This window comes from Haliotis rufescens, unplaced genomic scaffold (genome assembly GCF_023055435.1).
Source record: "Haliotis rufescens isolate VD_foot unplaced genomic scaffold, xgHalRufe1.0.p SCAF_11, whole genome shotgun sequence".
Taxonomy (NCBI): domain Eukaryota; kingdom Metazoa; phylum Mollusca; class Gastropoda; order Lepetellida; family Haliotidae; genus Haliotis; species Haliotis rufescens.
In genome coordinates, this window is record NW_025963791.1 from 43,086,121 (window position 1) to 43,104,024 (window position 17,904).

Here is a 17,904-nt window from a genome sequence, read left to right on the forward strand (position 1 = left end):
ATACCTCCTAAAGTAAAGTAACATACCTTCTAAACATGATGGATTCTTGCAAAAGAAAGGAAGACGACTCTGACAAGGCACAACCTTCCAGCGACCGTTCTTCTGTACAGCTGCACAATCTCCTGCCTTGACACTGGCTGGCGGCTCGTTAACGTCCCAGTAGCCCTGACAGGAATCTGAGGTCAGGAGAAACACGTTAACCATGTTTACTAAACCTCCCAGTAGCCCTGACAGGAATCTGAGGTCAGGAGAAACACGTTACCCATGTTTACTGAACCTCCCAGTAGCCCTGACAGGAATCTGAGGTCAGGAGAAACACGTTAACCATGTTTACTAAACCTCCCAGTAGCCCGGACAGGAATCTGAGGTCAGGGGAAACACGTTAACCATGTTTACTAAACCTCCCAGTAGCCCTTACAGGAATCTGAGGTCAGGAGAAACACGTTAACCATGTTTACTAAACCTCCCAGTAGCCCTGACAGGAATCTGGGGTCAGTAGAACCACATGTCCATGTTTACTAAACATCCCAGTAGCCCTGACAGGAATATGAGGTCAGTAGAACCACATGTCCATGTTTACTAAACCTCGCAGTAGCCCTGACAGGAATCTGGGGTCAGTAGAACCACATGTCCATGTTTACTAAACATCCCAGTAGCCCTGACAGGAATATGAGGTCAGTAGAACCACATGTCCATGTTGACTAAACTTCCCAGTAGCCCTTACAGGAATCTGGGGTCAGTAGAACCACATGTCCATGTTTACTAAACATCCCAGTAGCCCTGACAGGAATCTGGGGTCAGTAGAACCACGTGTCCATGTTTACTAAACATCCCAGTGGCCCTTACAGGAATATGAGGTCAGTAGAACCACATGTCCATGTTTACTAAACCTCCCAGTAGCCCTTACAGGAATCTGGGGTCAGTAGAACCACATGTCCATGTTTACTAAACATCCCAGTAGCCCTGGCAGGAATCTGGGGTCAGAAGAAACACATGTCCATGTTTACTAAACCTCCCAGTAGCCCTTACAGGAATCTGTGGTCAGTAGAACCACATGTCCATGTTTACTAAACATCCCAGTAGCCCTGACAGGAATCTGGGGTCAGTAGAACCACATGTCCATGTTTACTAAACCTCCCAGTAGCCCTGACAGGAATCTGTGGTCAGTAGAAACACATGTCCATGTTTACTAAACCTCCCAGTAGCCCTTACAGGAATCTGGGGTCAGTAGAACCACATGTCCATGTTTACTAAACATCCCAGTAGCTCTTACAGGAATCTGTGGTCAGTAGAACCACATGTCCATGTTTACTAAACCTCCCAGTAGCCCAGACAGGAATCTGGGGTCAGTAGAAACACATGTCCATGTTTACTAAACATCCCAGTAGCCCTTACAGGAATATGAGGTCAGTAGAACCACATGTCCATGTTTACTAATCCTCTTAGTAGCCCTTACATGAATCTGTGGTCAGTAGAACCACATGTCCATGTTTACTAAACATCCCAGTAGCCCTGACAGGAATCTGGGGTCAGTAGAACCACATGTCAATGTGTACTAAACATCCCAGTAGCCCTTACAGTAATCTAGGGTCAGTAGAAACACATGTCCATGTTTACTAAACATCCCAGTAGCCCTTACAGGAATCGGTGGTCAGTAGAACTACATGTCAATGTGCACTGAACATCCCAGTAGGCCTTACAGGAATCTGTGGTCAGTAGAACCACATGTCAATGTGCACTAAACATCCCAGTAGGCCTTACAGGAATCTGTGGTCAGTAGAACCACATGTCAATGTGCACTAAACATCCCAGTAGGCCTTACAGGAAACTGTGGTCAGAAGAACCACATGTCAATGTGCACTAAACATCCCAGTAGGCCTTACAGGAATCTGTGGTCAGTACAAACACATGTCCATGTTTACTTAACATCCCAGTAGCCCTGACAGGAATCTAAAGTCAGAAGAACCACATGTCCATGTTTACTAAACATCCCAGTAGCCCTTACAGGAATCTGTGGTCAGTAGAACCACATGTCAATGTGCACTAAACATCCCAGTAGGCCTTACAGGAATCTGTGGTCAGTAGAACCACATGTCAATGTGCACTAAACATCCCAGTAGGCCTTACAGGAATCTGTGGTCAGTACAAACACATGTCCATGTTTACTTAACATCCCAGTAGGCCTTACAGGAATCTAAGGTCAGAAGAACCACATGTCCATGTTTACTAAACATCCCGGTAGCCCTTACAGGAATATGTGGTCAGTAGAACCATATGTCAATGTGCACTAAACATCCCAGTAGGCCTTACAGGAATCTGTGGTCAGTAGAACCACATGTCAATGTGCACTAAACATCCCAGTAGCCCTGACAGGAATCTGGGGTCAGTAGAACCACATGTCCATGTGTACTAAACATCCCAGTAGCCCTTACAGGAATCTGTGGTCAGTAGAACCACATGTCAATGTGCACTAAACATCCCAGTAGGCCTTACAGGAATCTGTGGTCAGTACAAACACATGTCCATGTGCACTTAACATCCCAGTAGCCATTACAGGAATCTGGGGTCAGTAGAACCACATGTCCAAGTTTACTTAACATCCCAGTAGCCATTACAGGAATCTGAGGTAAGTAGAGACACATATCATGTTATATAATCTCTGTTGGTTCGGAGATTCATGAAGATGATGATAACTTGTTAAGGCTTTGAAAGTGGTACAAACAATAGTACTAAGATAACGTTTTTTTCCTCTTTTCAAAACAGGATAATTTGACTGGTCCATTGTGTATTCAACCAAATAGGAGGGCACGGGGGCAGAGTTGCGTCCCTTTTGCGTACGAGAAACCTGTAAATCGTAAGTTCGAATAACAGATGCGCATAAATTATGTTCTTGGTATTTGAGTTCTGTTCATGTTCTTGGTTTGTGAGCACTGATTATGTTCTTGGTTTGTGAGCACTGATTATGTTCTTGGTTTGTGAGCACTGATTATGTTCTTGGTTTGTGAGCACTGATTATGTTCTTGGTTTGTGCGCACTGATTATGTTCTTGGTTTGTGAGCACTGATTATGTTCTTGGTTTGTGAGCACTGATTATGTTCTTAGTTTGTGCGCACTGATTATGTTAGTTCGAGAGCACTGATTATGCTCTTGGTTTGTGAACACTGATTATGTTCTTTGATGGCACGTCCTGATTGAATTGAGATATCGTTGAGAGCAGAGATAAAACAAACTATATCACCTAATATTTAGAAATAGTCTGCTAAATAATTACGAAACATTTGCTCTTGCTGTTCCTTACCATTAATCTTTTCTCCGACCCAAAACATGTCCCAGTCGGCAGCCATATCAGCCAAAGCTTTGTTTTCAACCTCATCTTGTATCTCCAAAGGCATTCCCTGTTCTCTGTTATAAAACACATATGTCAAAACCTCTTGTTCTGTTGTAAAACATGTGTGTCAAAACCTTACTGTTCTCTGTTATACAAACGCATATGTCAAAACCTCCTCTTCTCTGTTATTATTGTCACGATATGACTGAGATATTGCCGATGTGACTTTAACTCACTCACTCACTCACTGATATAAAAGACGTATATCCAAACCTTCCCAGATTCAGCGTTTCCGGTGTTCCCCGCCGTGATAATTGGAATATTGCTAACATCGGCGGGCGCAAAACCATATTCACTCTGGATGCAATACAAGGTGGTGATGGCCACAGGTGTATTATAATGCAGTTATATCAATAAATATTACATCGTTATATATTCACATCACTAATGCATACTAGCTTCAAATTGCTGAAACTTTTAGAATAGAGCTGAACTTTGGGTATACAGGGGAAGCCGCGTGTGGAGGAGTTGTCTCCCTTTACCTATACACACCAGGAAGAATCTCGACGCCTGTGACAGCTCAAACGCTTATCGATATAGATTTTCCAAACGTTATACACATATTCTAATCGTAAGCTACCCCCGAGACTACCTTATACATAGTTCCTTGGCTTCCTCCCTTTCCATAACCGTTGATACTTTGAGATAACAGCTGGTTCCATAAAACGTCCACCCTACAAAACAAAACCTGGTAACAACATACTGTTTTATATACGTTTTAATGTTTCGTAATGTGTATAAATCCGTTATAGAATGACACAACTATCTATTACTAAGGTAATAAATTAAGAATGTTGGTGATTTTTTAATCTTTAGAGGCTGGTATTAATTTCTTTGATGTGTTTCATTATCAAATGTAATATAAATTACACATAATTGTAAGATCGAAATTAAGAAAACCTAGAATATATATTCTACCTCGAATTTAATTTGTAATAGATTGTTTATTCATTACACACACGCACGCACACGCACGCACGCACGCACGCACGCACGCACGCACACACACGTACATATATATAATAGGGGATATTACGTTCAGTGTTATAAACAATGTTAATATTGATGCGTATCAGCATGACAGTTTGATGTCAGTATGTACATATCACTAGATCTCAATTTGATTCTTACATCGTTTGTCGACTAATTCCACTTTTTCCAGTGGTTAAACTGGGTGAAGGATCAGGTGAATTAAGATTTTCGTGGATAGCTATGAGTTGAATATCACTGCTTTTTAACATAATAATACCGTCATCTTAAAAACGATTCCTGGAATTTTCAATATTTTCTTTCATGGATCCTCCCACTATGTAACCTACCTTGTCATAGAATGAGATGTTCTCTGAAACATTTAACGTCCCCTTTCAAGAGATGCATAAGTAGGGGCTACCAATGTACCCCAAGCTACTCTTTTCTGTTGTGAATAATAACACCCATCAAAATAACACATTTTATTGCTAATAACCGAATTTAGTGCATCCAGAATAAAATCTAACTGGGATGTTTTTGCGGTACTCTATAAGCCGGTATGTAATAGCATAGTTTCAATATTTTCATGAAAACTAACAACATTAAAACTTATAGATCATGGGTACTCCGAGTACCTGGGTAGACACATAACAAACTCTATGTTATCTATGAGAAAACCCTTCACATGCTTACATAAAGGTCAAAGAATAATTTCAATGAAATGCTCTCTAAGTGTTTAACAATAGGTCAAAACATTAATAACCGTGATTTCCAATAGAAACTTCACAATTTTGATTGATCACTTCATTTGATTTAACTTCATGCCAAGAACTTCTAAGTCACTTATCCAGTGTACCCTTAGTGTTATGACCATCTCTCTCTCTCTCTTTCTCTCTCTCTCTCTCTCTCTCTAAATACTCACCAGGAGGACAGACGAGGGTGAGATTGCCTATTGTCTTGGTTGTCTGACTCTGGCACTGAATTGAAAATGAATATACTATTAATTACATTTTGCTAATTAGTTCCAAGCAACAAAAACTGTATGTTTACAAAAAAAACATGCAAATGGGTTGCTAATCAAGCAAATCGCTTATGTGAATACCTCTTCATGATGCAATTTATGCGTCAGTCAAAGTTGAATGGAACAAATGAAATATACATGCTGAGCTTGATGTGTATCTAAATTTATCATATAATGGGTAGGTTTCTCGGCAGGATAAAGCCAAAGGATAAAAACGATATCCGTTGGGGTCATATGCGGATAGAGATGCAAATATCAAAGGTCAAGTTGGGACTACTTTCACTGTTTATAAACAAACATGGCGTCGCCCTTGTCATTCGGCAATCGAGTCAGAATTAACCATCGGGAATCTGGATAAACTACAGGAATAATTGCTATCATTATCAAAAGAACAGTCTAATATACTGAAAATCTGTGTCTAACTGTGACGTAGCTGAGGCATTCTATAAGTTTTGTCAACTTTGGAGATATAAATTTCGAAACAATTTGGCGAGGGCACGAGGCCTAGCCAAACGGGATCAGTAGCCATATCTGTACTTGTAGACCTCTGCGGCTTGACACCTCCTCCACAAATTAAAATAGTTTGATTTGGCGGAAATATGTTTGAATTGTTACCTTGTTTCGTTTTGTCGCTGTGTGTACATCTGACTACACTTCTTATTGTCATGACAGGACAGACCGACTGTCAACAACGTATGACCGTGGCCGTGACGTCTCATAGACTAGGGTTAGAGTAGCTTCCCTTTGACAAAGGGCAGTTACTCTAGCGGACAGACCGATGGATTGCCGCGAAAGGCAATTAAAAACAATTGTTGTTTTGCGTATATGTTGCTTCGCCACTGTATAAGAAACAGATTTCAGTTGGAACTATATTGGCTACTGTCACTGTCCGACTGACACATCACTTACCCTGTGACGTAATAAATATTAATGCGCGCATTCCAGGAAAACTCGCAATGTTTCGGTAATATTTGTGAGAGAGGGAAAGCGATTTTGAAATATCATTGATATAAATAATAACCACTATTGGTCCCAAGACGGACCCCTGTCTTACACATCGATTTTCTAAGTAACTGTCAACCAATAACTTTCTACAGATACCAAAATGTTGTAGTTTATGACTTATTTCTTTGTGCCAAATTTTACCGAAAGCTTTACTGATGTCACAAAACTCCCCTACCTTCATCTAAGGACTTTCCATATTAACTGATGTGAGTAGGAGTCACCCTGCATGAATCCAGACTGTGGGGGAGTAAGACCATTATTATTCCTTAAATAGTTATAGACATGTTTGAAAATATATTTTTCAAATATCTTTGGTGTACAACTTGTGAGTACCACATGTCTGTAATATACATTCATTTACGCTGTTGTTTTTATGAACAGGAATGATACGAATTTCTTTCCATAGTGATGGGAATCTTGGGCGTTGAAGAGAGAAATTGAATAGTTTAGAATGGATTGGAGCTTAACTGTAAGCTGCACTTTTAAAAATCGTATTTCCAATACAATCAGGGCCAGTTGCCTTTGTGCTGTCAACGTGCCTTAGCATATCTCTAACGTCATCTTTCATCACAGTTACACGTACTAACAGATTATTTTATCTAATTCTAAAGTTTGAAGGTTCATTTCAGGACTAAATATGCGGAATTGGACCAGAAAGAAGTTATTTCAAAGAAGATTTCAGTTTACAATGATAAAAAAACCTTAACCTTTCAGATCATATCAGTTCGTTCTCTTTAACGATTTTCAAATTTTTAGCTTTCTTAGATAGATCCATATCTCCATACCTAATATAACCCGAGACTGTGACAGGAAAGGGCTACCAGCTTGCCCTGGATACTTCAGGCAGTGACATGAATGCAGCTGCTTATAACTGGCCTGATGGTGTTTAATATGCTTTATACAAGAAAATGATTATTCATAATAACACTTAATAAGTAACTCATAGGACCGAATGTTCTGAGCTTAACTTAACCGAAACACGAACTTGTGCAAAAACGTGTACACTAAAACAACACTCGTAACTAAAACATTTGTAACTAAAACAACACCTGTACACTAACTAAAACGAAACAGGACAAAATGAAACCAAATTGTATTCTGACATTTTTCCAGCTCCTCTCTAAGCGAAATGTCATGCTTCTGGCCTAAATACGCTCGCTGTGACCATGAAGAGTAATATTAGACAGCAGAAAACATTCACGGACAAAGGGATCGACAAAACCACCAGGGAATCGGAAACCTCTCTGACAACCTGATACAACTTCCTGCTTGAAATCTCTACACCTCTGTCAATTGGATGCACGACACAGGTGAACCTGAAAAACAGTGAATGTGCTCACCAAAAGTTAACCATTCTGCATATCTACAAACTCTATTCCCAGAAATGTCAGCGCGGTTTTGACTGTCACAGTGATGATCGTTTGTGATTCAACAGACTGTGAGTGTACGAGTGAGTGCATGTCTGTGTACCGTTTAGTGTCATGTGAATACAACTGCATATTATGGGTATATTCTTATGACGATTGCTGCATTAATGACTATGTCCTCACATTGTTGTGACAATAGGAGCCGGGAGTTGTAACGTGGGTAATATTTCTTTTGTGCTGCGCTGATGATTTCAGTCTTTTGTAACCAGTTAACATCCTGTTACTTGATACAGGCGTGTAAAGGATTTCTGTCTATGTAATGCTGTTTTTTTTAAAGCACTAGTGTATATCTTTCAGATTGTAACTGAACGACTGTTTTGTTAAGTACATGGTTGTTCTCACATTTTGTTTTACAGTCAGTTGTATTGGGTGTCGTCATTACCTGCAAAACTACCACCATATTAGGTGTTGTCGATATTATACTAAAGTCATATAGGATGTTGTAAGGAACTGTGATGCTAACACCTAAGTCAGATTGAGCGTTGTTGAAAACAGCGATGTTACAACATAATCATATTGGCTGTTGTCGAGAACAGAAACACTACTACCAAAGTCATATTGGCTGTTGTCGAGAACAGAAACACTACTACCAAAGTCATATTGGGCGTTGTCGAGAACAGGAACACTTCTACCAAAGTCATATTGGGCGTTGTCGAGAGCAGGAATACTACTACCAAAGTCATATTGGGCGTTGTCGAGAACAGGAATACTTCTACCAAAGTCATATTGGGCCTTTGTCGAGAACAGGAATACTACTACCAAAGTCATATTGGGCGTTGTCGAGAACAGGAATACTACTACCAAAGTCATATTGGGCATTGTCGAGAACAGGAACACTACTACAAAAGTCATATTGGGCGTTGTCGAGAACAGAAATACTACTACCAAAGTCATATTGGGCATTGTCGAGAACAGAAACACTACTACCAAAGTCATATTGGGCATTGTCGAGAACAGGAACACTACTACCAAAGTCATATTGGGCGCTGATGAGAACAGGAATACTACTACCAAAGTCATATTGGGCATTGACGAGAACAGAAACACTACTACCAAAGTCATATTGGGCGTTGTCGAGAACAGAAACACTACTACCAAAGTCATATTGGGCGTTGTCGAGAACAGGAATACTACTACCAAAGTCATATTGGGCATTGTCGAGAACAGAAACACTACTACCAAAGTCATATTGGGCATTGTCGAGAACAGGAATACTTCCACCAAAGTCATATTGGGCCTTTGTCGAGAACAGGAATACTTCTACCAAAGTCATATTGGGCATTGTCGAGAACAGGAATACTTCTACCAAAGTCATATTGGGCATTGTCGAGAACAGGAATACTTCTACCAAAGTCATATTGGGCATTGTCGAGAACAGGAATACTTTTACCAAAGTCATATTGGGCGTTGTCGAGAACAGGAATACTACTACCAAAGTCATATTGGGCATTGTCGAGAACAGAAACACTACTACCAAAGTCATATTGGGCGTTGTCGAGAACAGGAATACTTCTACCAAAGTCATATTGGGCGTTGTCGAGAACAGGAATACTACTACCAAAGTCATATTGGGCGTTGTCGAGAACAGAAACACTACTACCAAAGTCATATTGGGCGTTGTCGAGAGCAGGAATACTACTACCAAAGTCATATTGGGCGTTGTCGAGAACAGGAATACTTTTACCAAAGTCATATTGGGCGTTGTCGAGAACAGGAATACTACTACCAAAGTCATATTGGGCATTGTCGAGAACAGAAACACTACTACCAAAGTCATATTGGGCGTTGTCGAGAACAGGAATACTTCTACCAAAGTCATATTGGGCGTTGTCGAGAACAGGAATACTACTACCAAAGTCATATTGGGCATTGTCGAGAACAGAAACACTACTACCAAAGTCATATTGGGCATTGTCGAGAACAGGAATACTTCTACCAAAGTCATATTGGGCGTTGTCGAGAACAGGAATACTACTACCAAAGTCATATTGGGCGTTGTCGAGAACAGAAACACTACTACCAAAGTCATATTGGGCGTTGTCGAGAGCAGGAATACTACTACCAAAGTCATATTGGGCGTTGTCGAGAACAGGAATACTTCCACCAAAGTCATATTGGGCATTGTCGAGAACAGGAATACTACTACCAAAGTCATATTGGGCGTTGTCGAGAACAGAAATACTACTACCAAAGTCATATTGGGCGTTGTCGAGAACAGAAACACTACTACCAAAGTCATATTGGGCGTTGTCGAGAACAGGAATACTACTACCAAAGTCATATTGGACGTTGTCGAGAACAGAAACACTACTACCAAAGTCATATTGGGCGTTGTCGAGAACAGGAATACTTCCACCAAAGTCATATTGGGCATTGTCGAGAACAGGAACACTACTACCAAAGTCATATTGGGCGTTGTCGAGAACAGGAATACTTCCACCAAAGTCATATTGGGCATTGTCGAGAACAGGAATACTACTACCAAAGTCATATTGGGCGTTGTCGAGAACAGAAACACTACTACCAAAGTCATATTGGGCGTTGTCGAGAACAGAAACACTACTACCAAAGTCATATTGGGCATTGTCGAGAACAGGAATACTACTACCAAAGTCATATTGGGCGTTGTCGAGAACAGAAACACTACTACCAAAGTCATATTGGGCATTGTCGAGAACAGGAACACTACTACCAAAGTCATATTGGGCATTGTCGAGAGCAGGAATACTTCTACCAAAGTCATATTTGGCGTTGTTGAGAACAGAAACACTACTACCAAAGTCATATTGGGCGTTGTCGAGAACAGGAATACTTCTACCAAAGTCATATTGGGCGTTGTCGAGAACAGGAATACTTCTACCAAAGTCATATTGGGCATTGTCGAGAACAGAAACACTACTACCAAAGTCATATTGGGCGTTGTCGAGAACAGGAATACTTCTACCAAAGTCATATTGGGCGTTGTCGAGAACAGGAATACTACTACCAAAGTCATATTGGGCATTGTCGAGAACAGAAACACTACTACCAAAGTCATATTGGGCGTTGTCGAGAACAGGAATACTTCTACCAAAGTCATATTGGGCATTGTCGAGAACAGGAATACTTCCACCAAAGTCATATTGGGCATTGTCGAGAACAGGAATACTACTACCAAAGTCATATTGGGCGTTGTCGAGAACAGAAACACTACTACCAAAGTCATATTGGGCGTTGTCGAGAACAGGAATACTACTACCAAAGTCATATTGGACGTTGTCGAGAACAGAAACACTACTACCAAAGTCATATTGGGCGTTGTTGAGGACAGGAATACTTCCACCAAAGTCATATTGGGCATTGTCGAGAACAGGAACACTACTACCAAAGTCATATTGGGCGTTGTCGAGAACAGGAATACTTCCACCAAAGTCATATTGGGCATTGTCGAGAACAGGAATACTACTACCAAAGTCATATTGGGCGTTGTCGAGAACAGAAACACTACTACCAAAGTCATATTGGGCGTTGTCGAGAACAGAAACACTACTACCAAAGTCATATTGGGCGTTGTCGAGAACAGAAACACTACTACCAAAGTCATATTGGGCGTTGTCGAGAACAGGAATACTACTACCAAAGTCATATTGGGCGTTGTCGAGAACAGAAACACTACTACCAAAGTCATATTGGGCGTTGTCGAGAACAGGAATACTTCTACCAAAGTCATATTGGGCGTTGTTGAGAACAGGAATACTACTACCAAAGTCATATTGGGCGTTGTCGAGAACAGGAATACTTCCACCAAAGTCATATTGGGCATTGCCGAGAACAGGAATACTTCCACCAAAGTCATATTGGGCGTTGTCGAGAGCAGGAATACTTCTACCAAAGTCATATTGGGCGTTGTTGAGAACAGGAATACTTCTACCCAAGTCATATTGGGCCTTTGTCGAGAACAGGAATACTACTACCAAAGTCATATGGGGCGTTCCCGGAATGCAGAACTGCGAAACTAATATAAAAGCCTAGTTTGGTGTTTAACGTAAACTTGACGGCAACATAAACTTTGCAACAGATTGATGTGACTGTAATTACGACACAAGTAAAATATATTTTATAAACCAACAATTCGACAAAATATTCAACACGTCAAACCTGACATTTCGTTGTTACATATTGTACCCCAGACAAACAAAATTAGTGGGAGTTGAAAATTTAGTTCTCCAGATTTTTACTTCAATTCATTCAAACGCGGAAAGTGGTTACAGACACAATATTTGTCACTTTAATACCGAATATGGCCACCCCGTGCTTCCATACATGCAAAGACTCTGCGTCGGGCGGAAAATGTCAAACGTCTGATAGGTCACGTGACAAGTTTCTTTTCCAGTTCAGTTTAGACACATTCAAACATACCTATAAAAATGGAGCTGAATTTAAGAACACTTATACTAACTAACATGTATTTATAGATACATTCTTATGTGCCACCTTGAATGGGTATTAGATACGTTTTCCTCATCACAAATACAGACCTTTTCATTTGGGTCAAACGTATCATGGTTTGTCCCAATGCATGCATTGGGGCCAGAAAAGTCACTGAAGATTACAGGAATTCAGTGAATGGATGTGTGGTTTGGGTCATGAAAGCAACATACTCAGAATAGGCGCAGGCGATGATCCTCGGTATTCCAAGTGGCATACATCTGATACAAAATTGCAAAATCATGTGACACGCAGAGGCACAAAAGGGATCAGAGAGGTCGCGGTGTGCGGGGATTGAAACTGGTAACTGGCAGATAAATTGAAGGATAACTTACTCTGAAGTTTAAAAAAGAATTTGTTGTATTCGTATCACGCCACAAGTTCTCCCCAACACCGGGTGTTTATAGGGTGGTGTTATCACTGCCAACAGTCATGCGGTGACTTCGAGTATTGCCGAAAAGAGTACATCACACTGGAGTACTTCACACCGGAGTACTTCACACCGGAGTAGTTCAAACCGAGTACTTCACACCGGAGTAGTTCAAACCGAGTACTTCACACCGGAGTACTTCACACCGAAGTATTTCAGACCGGAGTACTTCACACCAAAGTACTTCACACTACTTCACACCGGAGTACTTCACACCGGAGTACTTCACACCGGAGTACTTCACACAGGAGTAATTCACACCGGAGTACATCACACCGGAGTACTTTACACCGGAGTATTTCAGACCGGAGTACTTTACACCAGAGTACTTCACACCGGAGTACTTCACACTACTTCACACCGGAGCACTTCACACTGGAGTACTTCACACCGGAGTACTTCACACTGGAGTACTTCACACCGGAGTACTTCACACTGGAGTACTTCACACTGGAGTACTTCACACCGGAGTACTTCACACCGGAGTACTTCAAACCGGAGTACTTCACACTGGAGTACTTCGCACCGGAGTACTTCACACCGGAGTACTTCACACTGAAGTACTTCACACAGGAGTATATCACACAGGAGTACTTCACACTGGAGTACTTCACACCGGAGTACTTCACACTGGAGTACTTCACACCGGAGTACTTCACACTGGAGTATTTCACACTGGATTACTTCACACTGGAGTACTTCACACCGGAGTACTTCACACTGCTTCACACCGGAGAACTTCACACTAGAGTACTTCACACCAGAGAACTTCACACCGGAGTACTTCACACTACATCACACCGGAGTACTTCACATCGGAGTACTTCACACCGGAGTACTTCACACTGGAGTACTTCACACTGGAGTACATCACACTGGAGTATATAAAACCGGAGTACTTCACACTAGAGTACTTCACACCGGAGTACTTCACACTGGAGTACTTCACACCGGAGTACTTCACACCCGAGTACATCACACCCGAGTACTTCACATTACTTCGCAATGGAGTACATCACACTGGAGTATTTCACACCGGAGTACTTCGCACTACTTCACATCGGAGTACTTCAAATTGGAGTACATCACACCGGAGTACTTCACACCGGAGTACATCACACTGGAGTACATCACACTGGAGTACATCACACCGGAGTACATCACACCGGAGTACTTCACACAGGAGTAATTCAAACCGGAGTACATCACACCGGAGTACTTCACACCGGAGTACATCACACTGGAGTACTTAACACCGGAGTACATCACACTGGAGTACATCACACTGGAGTACTTCACACCGGAGTACATCACACTGGAGTACATCACACTGGAGTACATCACACCGGAGTACATCACACTGGAGTACTTCACACAGGAGTACATCACACCGGAGTACTTCACACAGGAGTAATTCACACTGGAGTACATCACACCGGAGTACATCACACCGGAGTACATCACACTGGAGTACTTAACACCGGAGTACATCACACCGGAGTACTTAACACCGGAGTACTTCAAACTGGAGTACATCACACTGGAGTACAACACACCGGTGTACATTACTTTGAAGTACACAGGAGTACATCTCACTGGAGTACATTACTGTTAAGTATACAGGAGTACATCACACTGGAGTACATCACACTGGAGTACATCACACTGGAGTACATTACTGTGAAATACACTGGAGTACATCACACTGGTGTACATTACTGTTAAGTATACAGGAGTACATCACACTGGATTACATTACCAAGGAGTACATTACACGACAGAACGTCACACTGGAGAAAATCACATTTGAATAAGCTGTGGATAAGGACAATATATTTTCGTGGTGATGTGTTCACGCGGAACTAAGCTATTCGAACACAAATATCGATATTGAAACTGTATATGTTTAGGTATAAACAAACCCATAAGAAATGATTAAATCGTACTTCATAAAAGAGAAATTATAAGCGAAATAGATGGCCCTATCTGACCTATAAATTAGTCCTTTGATTCCAAAATTCTCCTGACCGTGCAAGTGTAATTTGACTACTGCTGCACCATTATTAATGGAGCACTAGCCTTATCATCAAATGTAATTAATAACTATAAAATAAATGACACCATTCTATTAGACGTCATGGCTGGTTTTATGGCTTTGACAACGTCGGAGAAGGATGACACTGGTATGATTGATATAAATCTCCCCTGCTTTTCGTTCATGGTATGGAAAATATCGATGTTTAAAACGGAATTTGAAGCTTTTTCGATACAACATAAAATGACTGCTTTTACAATGTAAATAATTTCTTGAATATATAAATAAATAGATATGTGTATATGATTTCTGCTCTTCATCTCGTCTCTGAATCCGACAATAAAAGATGCGAAGAATATTCCTTTGGTTTGAAATTATCAGGAGAATCGTATCAGGCTCGACCAACGGGGTAGTGACACGGTTTATACTTTTTATACTTTTCACAATTCTTGGAGAAATAAAGTAAACAGTTCAAAATCCTGTGATCACAATATTTAAAAAAAGGGTGAACCCATTGATTATATAATACAAAACGAGAGGAATAATTCGTAAATCGTTTGTGACTAAAACGCGCATCTGGTGTACGTGTCGTTATGGGTATCACCTTTCTGTATATCAATAACGAAATGAAAAACAATTCCAAGACCAAGACAATTCTTTTAACAATGTGAACATATTTTAACAGAAAATAGTATCCATTCTGTTAAAGTAATATATTCACTTGTAGTTCTAACATGAAATTAAACGGCTGTTCATTAAAAAAATATATGCAAAATCAACATCATAATTGAAACTGTCCACAGCAGGATACAATGATCGTGTCTACTTTCATTCAAGGACCTTCACCTCAAAGAAATTTACGAAGGGACTTTCGTTGATTCAAGGATAGTATTTACATGAATGTGACATGTAAGTAATCAGAAACATTCTGACAATCTGTGTACTGTTATTTGTTGTTATATTTTTAATTGAAACCAAGAGAAATTGTAAGAATTTCCGATAAATACCGTTGTCGTTGATGCGTGATTTTGCGTCAGTCATGGCGTCAGGGAGGACTGAACTTTGACTATTTCTGTTGAATTTATCAATTCCTTGTAATTTTTCTATTTCTATTTCCCTAACTCTTCCTACGATTCTCCTCCCATGCATATTCTGAAAATGTTGAGCCAATGTATGAAACGAGCAGAAAAATTTAGGAGAAAATGCTACACTGTGTAAAATCAGAACTTTGCTTTGTTTACGCACAGCGTTCATTTTCACACCTAATTTATTTTGCTTGATTTCATCTAGACCCTATGTATTGGTAACAAAGACCACTTGTCATTTGATTCTAAAGTGTATGTGGACTTCACGGATGTTTGTATCGCAGCTGTGTTTGACATATACGTGATGTTACAGGCGTCTCATAACCGGTGTGCGGAAACATGATTTCGTAAACTCTATCCAATATGCCAGAAAGTTCACTTCGGCGTTCGTATTTGCCTATTTTCATAAACATCCTAAACGATTCTAGGTTAATCAGCGACGTTTTGGATTGATCATTGCTGATTTGATAAGAGACAGATACCCGTGATCAGTACTTTTGCTTGGCCTAAAATGCCAGTGGATGATGTCACAGAAAAGATACTTTCCCACAATATTCAACACTGAGAAGTGTATCTGTGTGCGTGATGTATTTTGAATTTTACTCGACTTCAAAGTGGGTGTTGAAGAGGAGGGACATAAAGAATATGTTCCTCTAGCATCCAGGGGGTTAAGCTTTTTTTCTCTATGAGTTTTATGAATGAGCTCCCAAACGTGGTTTCTTTAAAAATTAACGTCTTTTCACAACACAATTAATGATATTAAAACACAAAACAGTGTCGAATAACGAAATGGCTGTTACTGATGGTTTACGGTCTCATATAAGGTCCGTTACAACCATCTTAGATTTGAACTGACGGTAAACGGGCTCATATGTGGTTAGTAGTTCTGATCTCTGATTGGTCAATCTCACTTTAAGGCATAACAATATTAGCAGGCGTCTTGGTATCTTTGTTGCACATGTCATTTCAAATGAAAACCTGACACTTACAACGGTATAAACGACAGCACCAGTACATATGTGTCGAATTACGAATATCTGTACCAGAATTTCAATGAAATATATGTGATGTAGGTGTTGTAAAATCCAAAATGACTGTTACTCACTCACTTTGTGGCATAATAATACATGATGTTGAAAGAATAGAACTAAATATATAAATAATAATCCGAGAAAAAAGTTAGCTATTTAATACCCAGTTCGAAATGTTCACCTTCCTCGTTCAGAGAAACAAAGGAAGACAACTAGGGAGCATATCAGTACTGATCTACTTACCGCAGTGAAAACTGACATCCCCAGCACCAGTAGAAGAAGACGTCTACGGCCCTCCATGGCTGGGAAGGATCTGCCCGACACGCTATCAAGATACATCCCTGTGCTACACCTATTGGGTCGAGCTGACTGAGCGGCAACAGGAGTTTAGGTTTCAGTCTGATCCGCAAAGGGAGCGAGAGGGTTCTCCCACCCGTGACTGACTGAGGTTAGGGTTACTGCACTATTTGAATGTTGTGGGGTCTGCTTCGTGGTTCGTTTTGTACTGAATTGCCTAGTTATTATGTGCGGCCTTTCTTGTGATGTCGGCGGTACTAGGGATACAACATAAGGAATATATATAAGATGGGGGACAGAACATTCCATACATCACCCAACTCTTCACCAGAATCAACTCCTTCATCGGTGGAACACAACAGCACTCATCTTTACAGCATACACTCGACAACCCGACTCAACAGCAGGTGTACACATGCCAACCCCACTGTACACTCTGTGTACACAACAACCCCCTATACACCAGATGCATACACCAACCCCCTCAACACAAGATGCACTCAACATCCCCCTCAACACCATGTGCACACAACAAACCCTCTACACCAGATGAACTCAACACCCCCCCCCTCAAAACCAGGTGCTCACAACAAGCCCTCTACACCAGATACACTCAACACCCCCCTCAACACCAGGTGCACACAACAAGCCCTATACACCAGATGCACACAACAACCCCCTCTACAACAGGTGCTCACAACAACCCCTCTACACCAGATACACTCAACACCCCCCTCAACACCAGGTGC

General features: G+C 40.9%; 1 protein-coding gene across 1 annotated transcript in view; it reads right to left on the reverse strand.

Annotated features, from left to right (window-relative positions):
- LOC124121087 overlaps nucleotides 1-17,230 on the reverse strand; it is a 175,968-nt gene extending 158,738 nt beyond the window's left edge. The window contains exons 1-5 of the mRNA XM_048392794.1: nucleotides 17,102-17,230; nucleotides 5,280-5,334; nucleotides 3,981-4,062; nucleotides 3,299-3,402; nucleotides 27-176 (exon numbers count right to left, since the gene is read on the reverse strand). Coding sequence (XP_048248751.1) covers nucleotides 27-176; nucleotides 3,299-3,402; nucleotides 3,981-4,062; nucleotides 5,280-5,334; nucleotides 17,102-17,197 — 487 coding nt within the window. The 5' untranslated portion in view covers nucleotides 17,198-17,230. The remainder of the gene's footprint in view (nucleotides 1-26; nucleotides 177-3,298; nucleotides 3,403-3,980; nucleotides 4,063-5,279; nucleotides 5,335-17,101) is intronic.
- Between the last annotated feature and the right edge of the window lie 674 nt (nucleotides 17,231-17,904).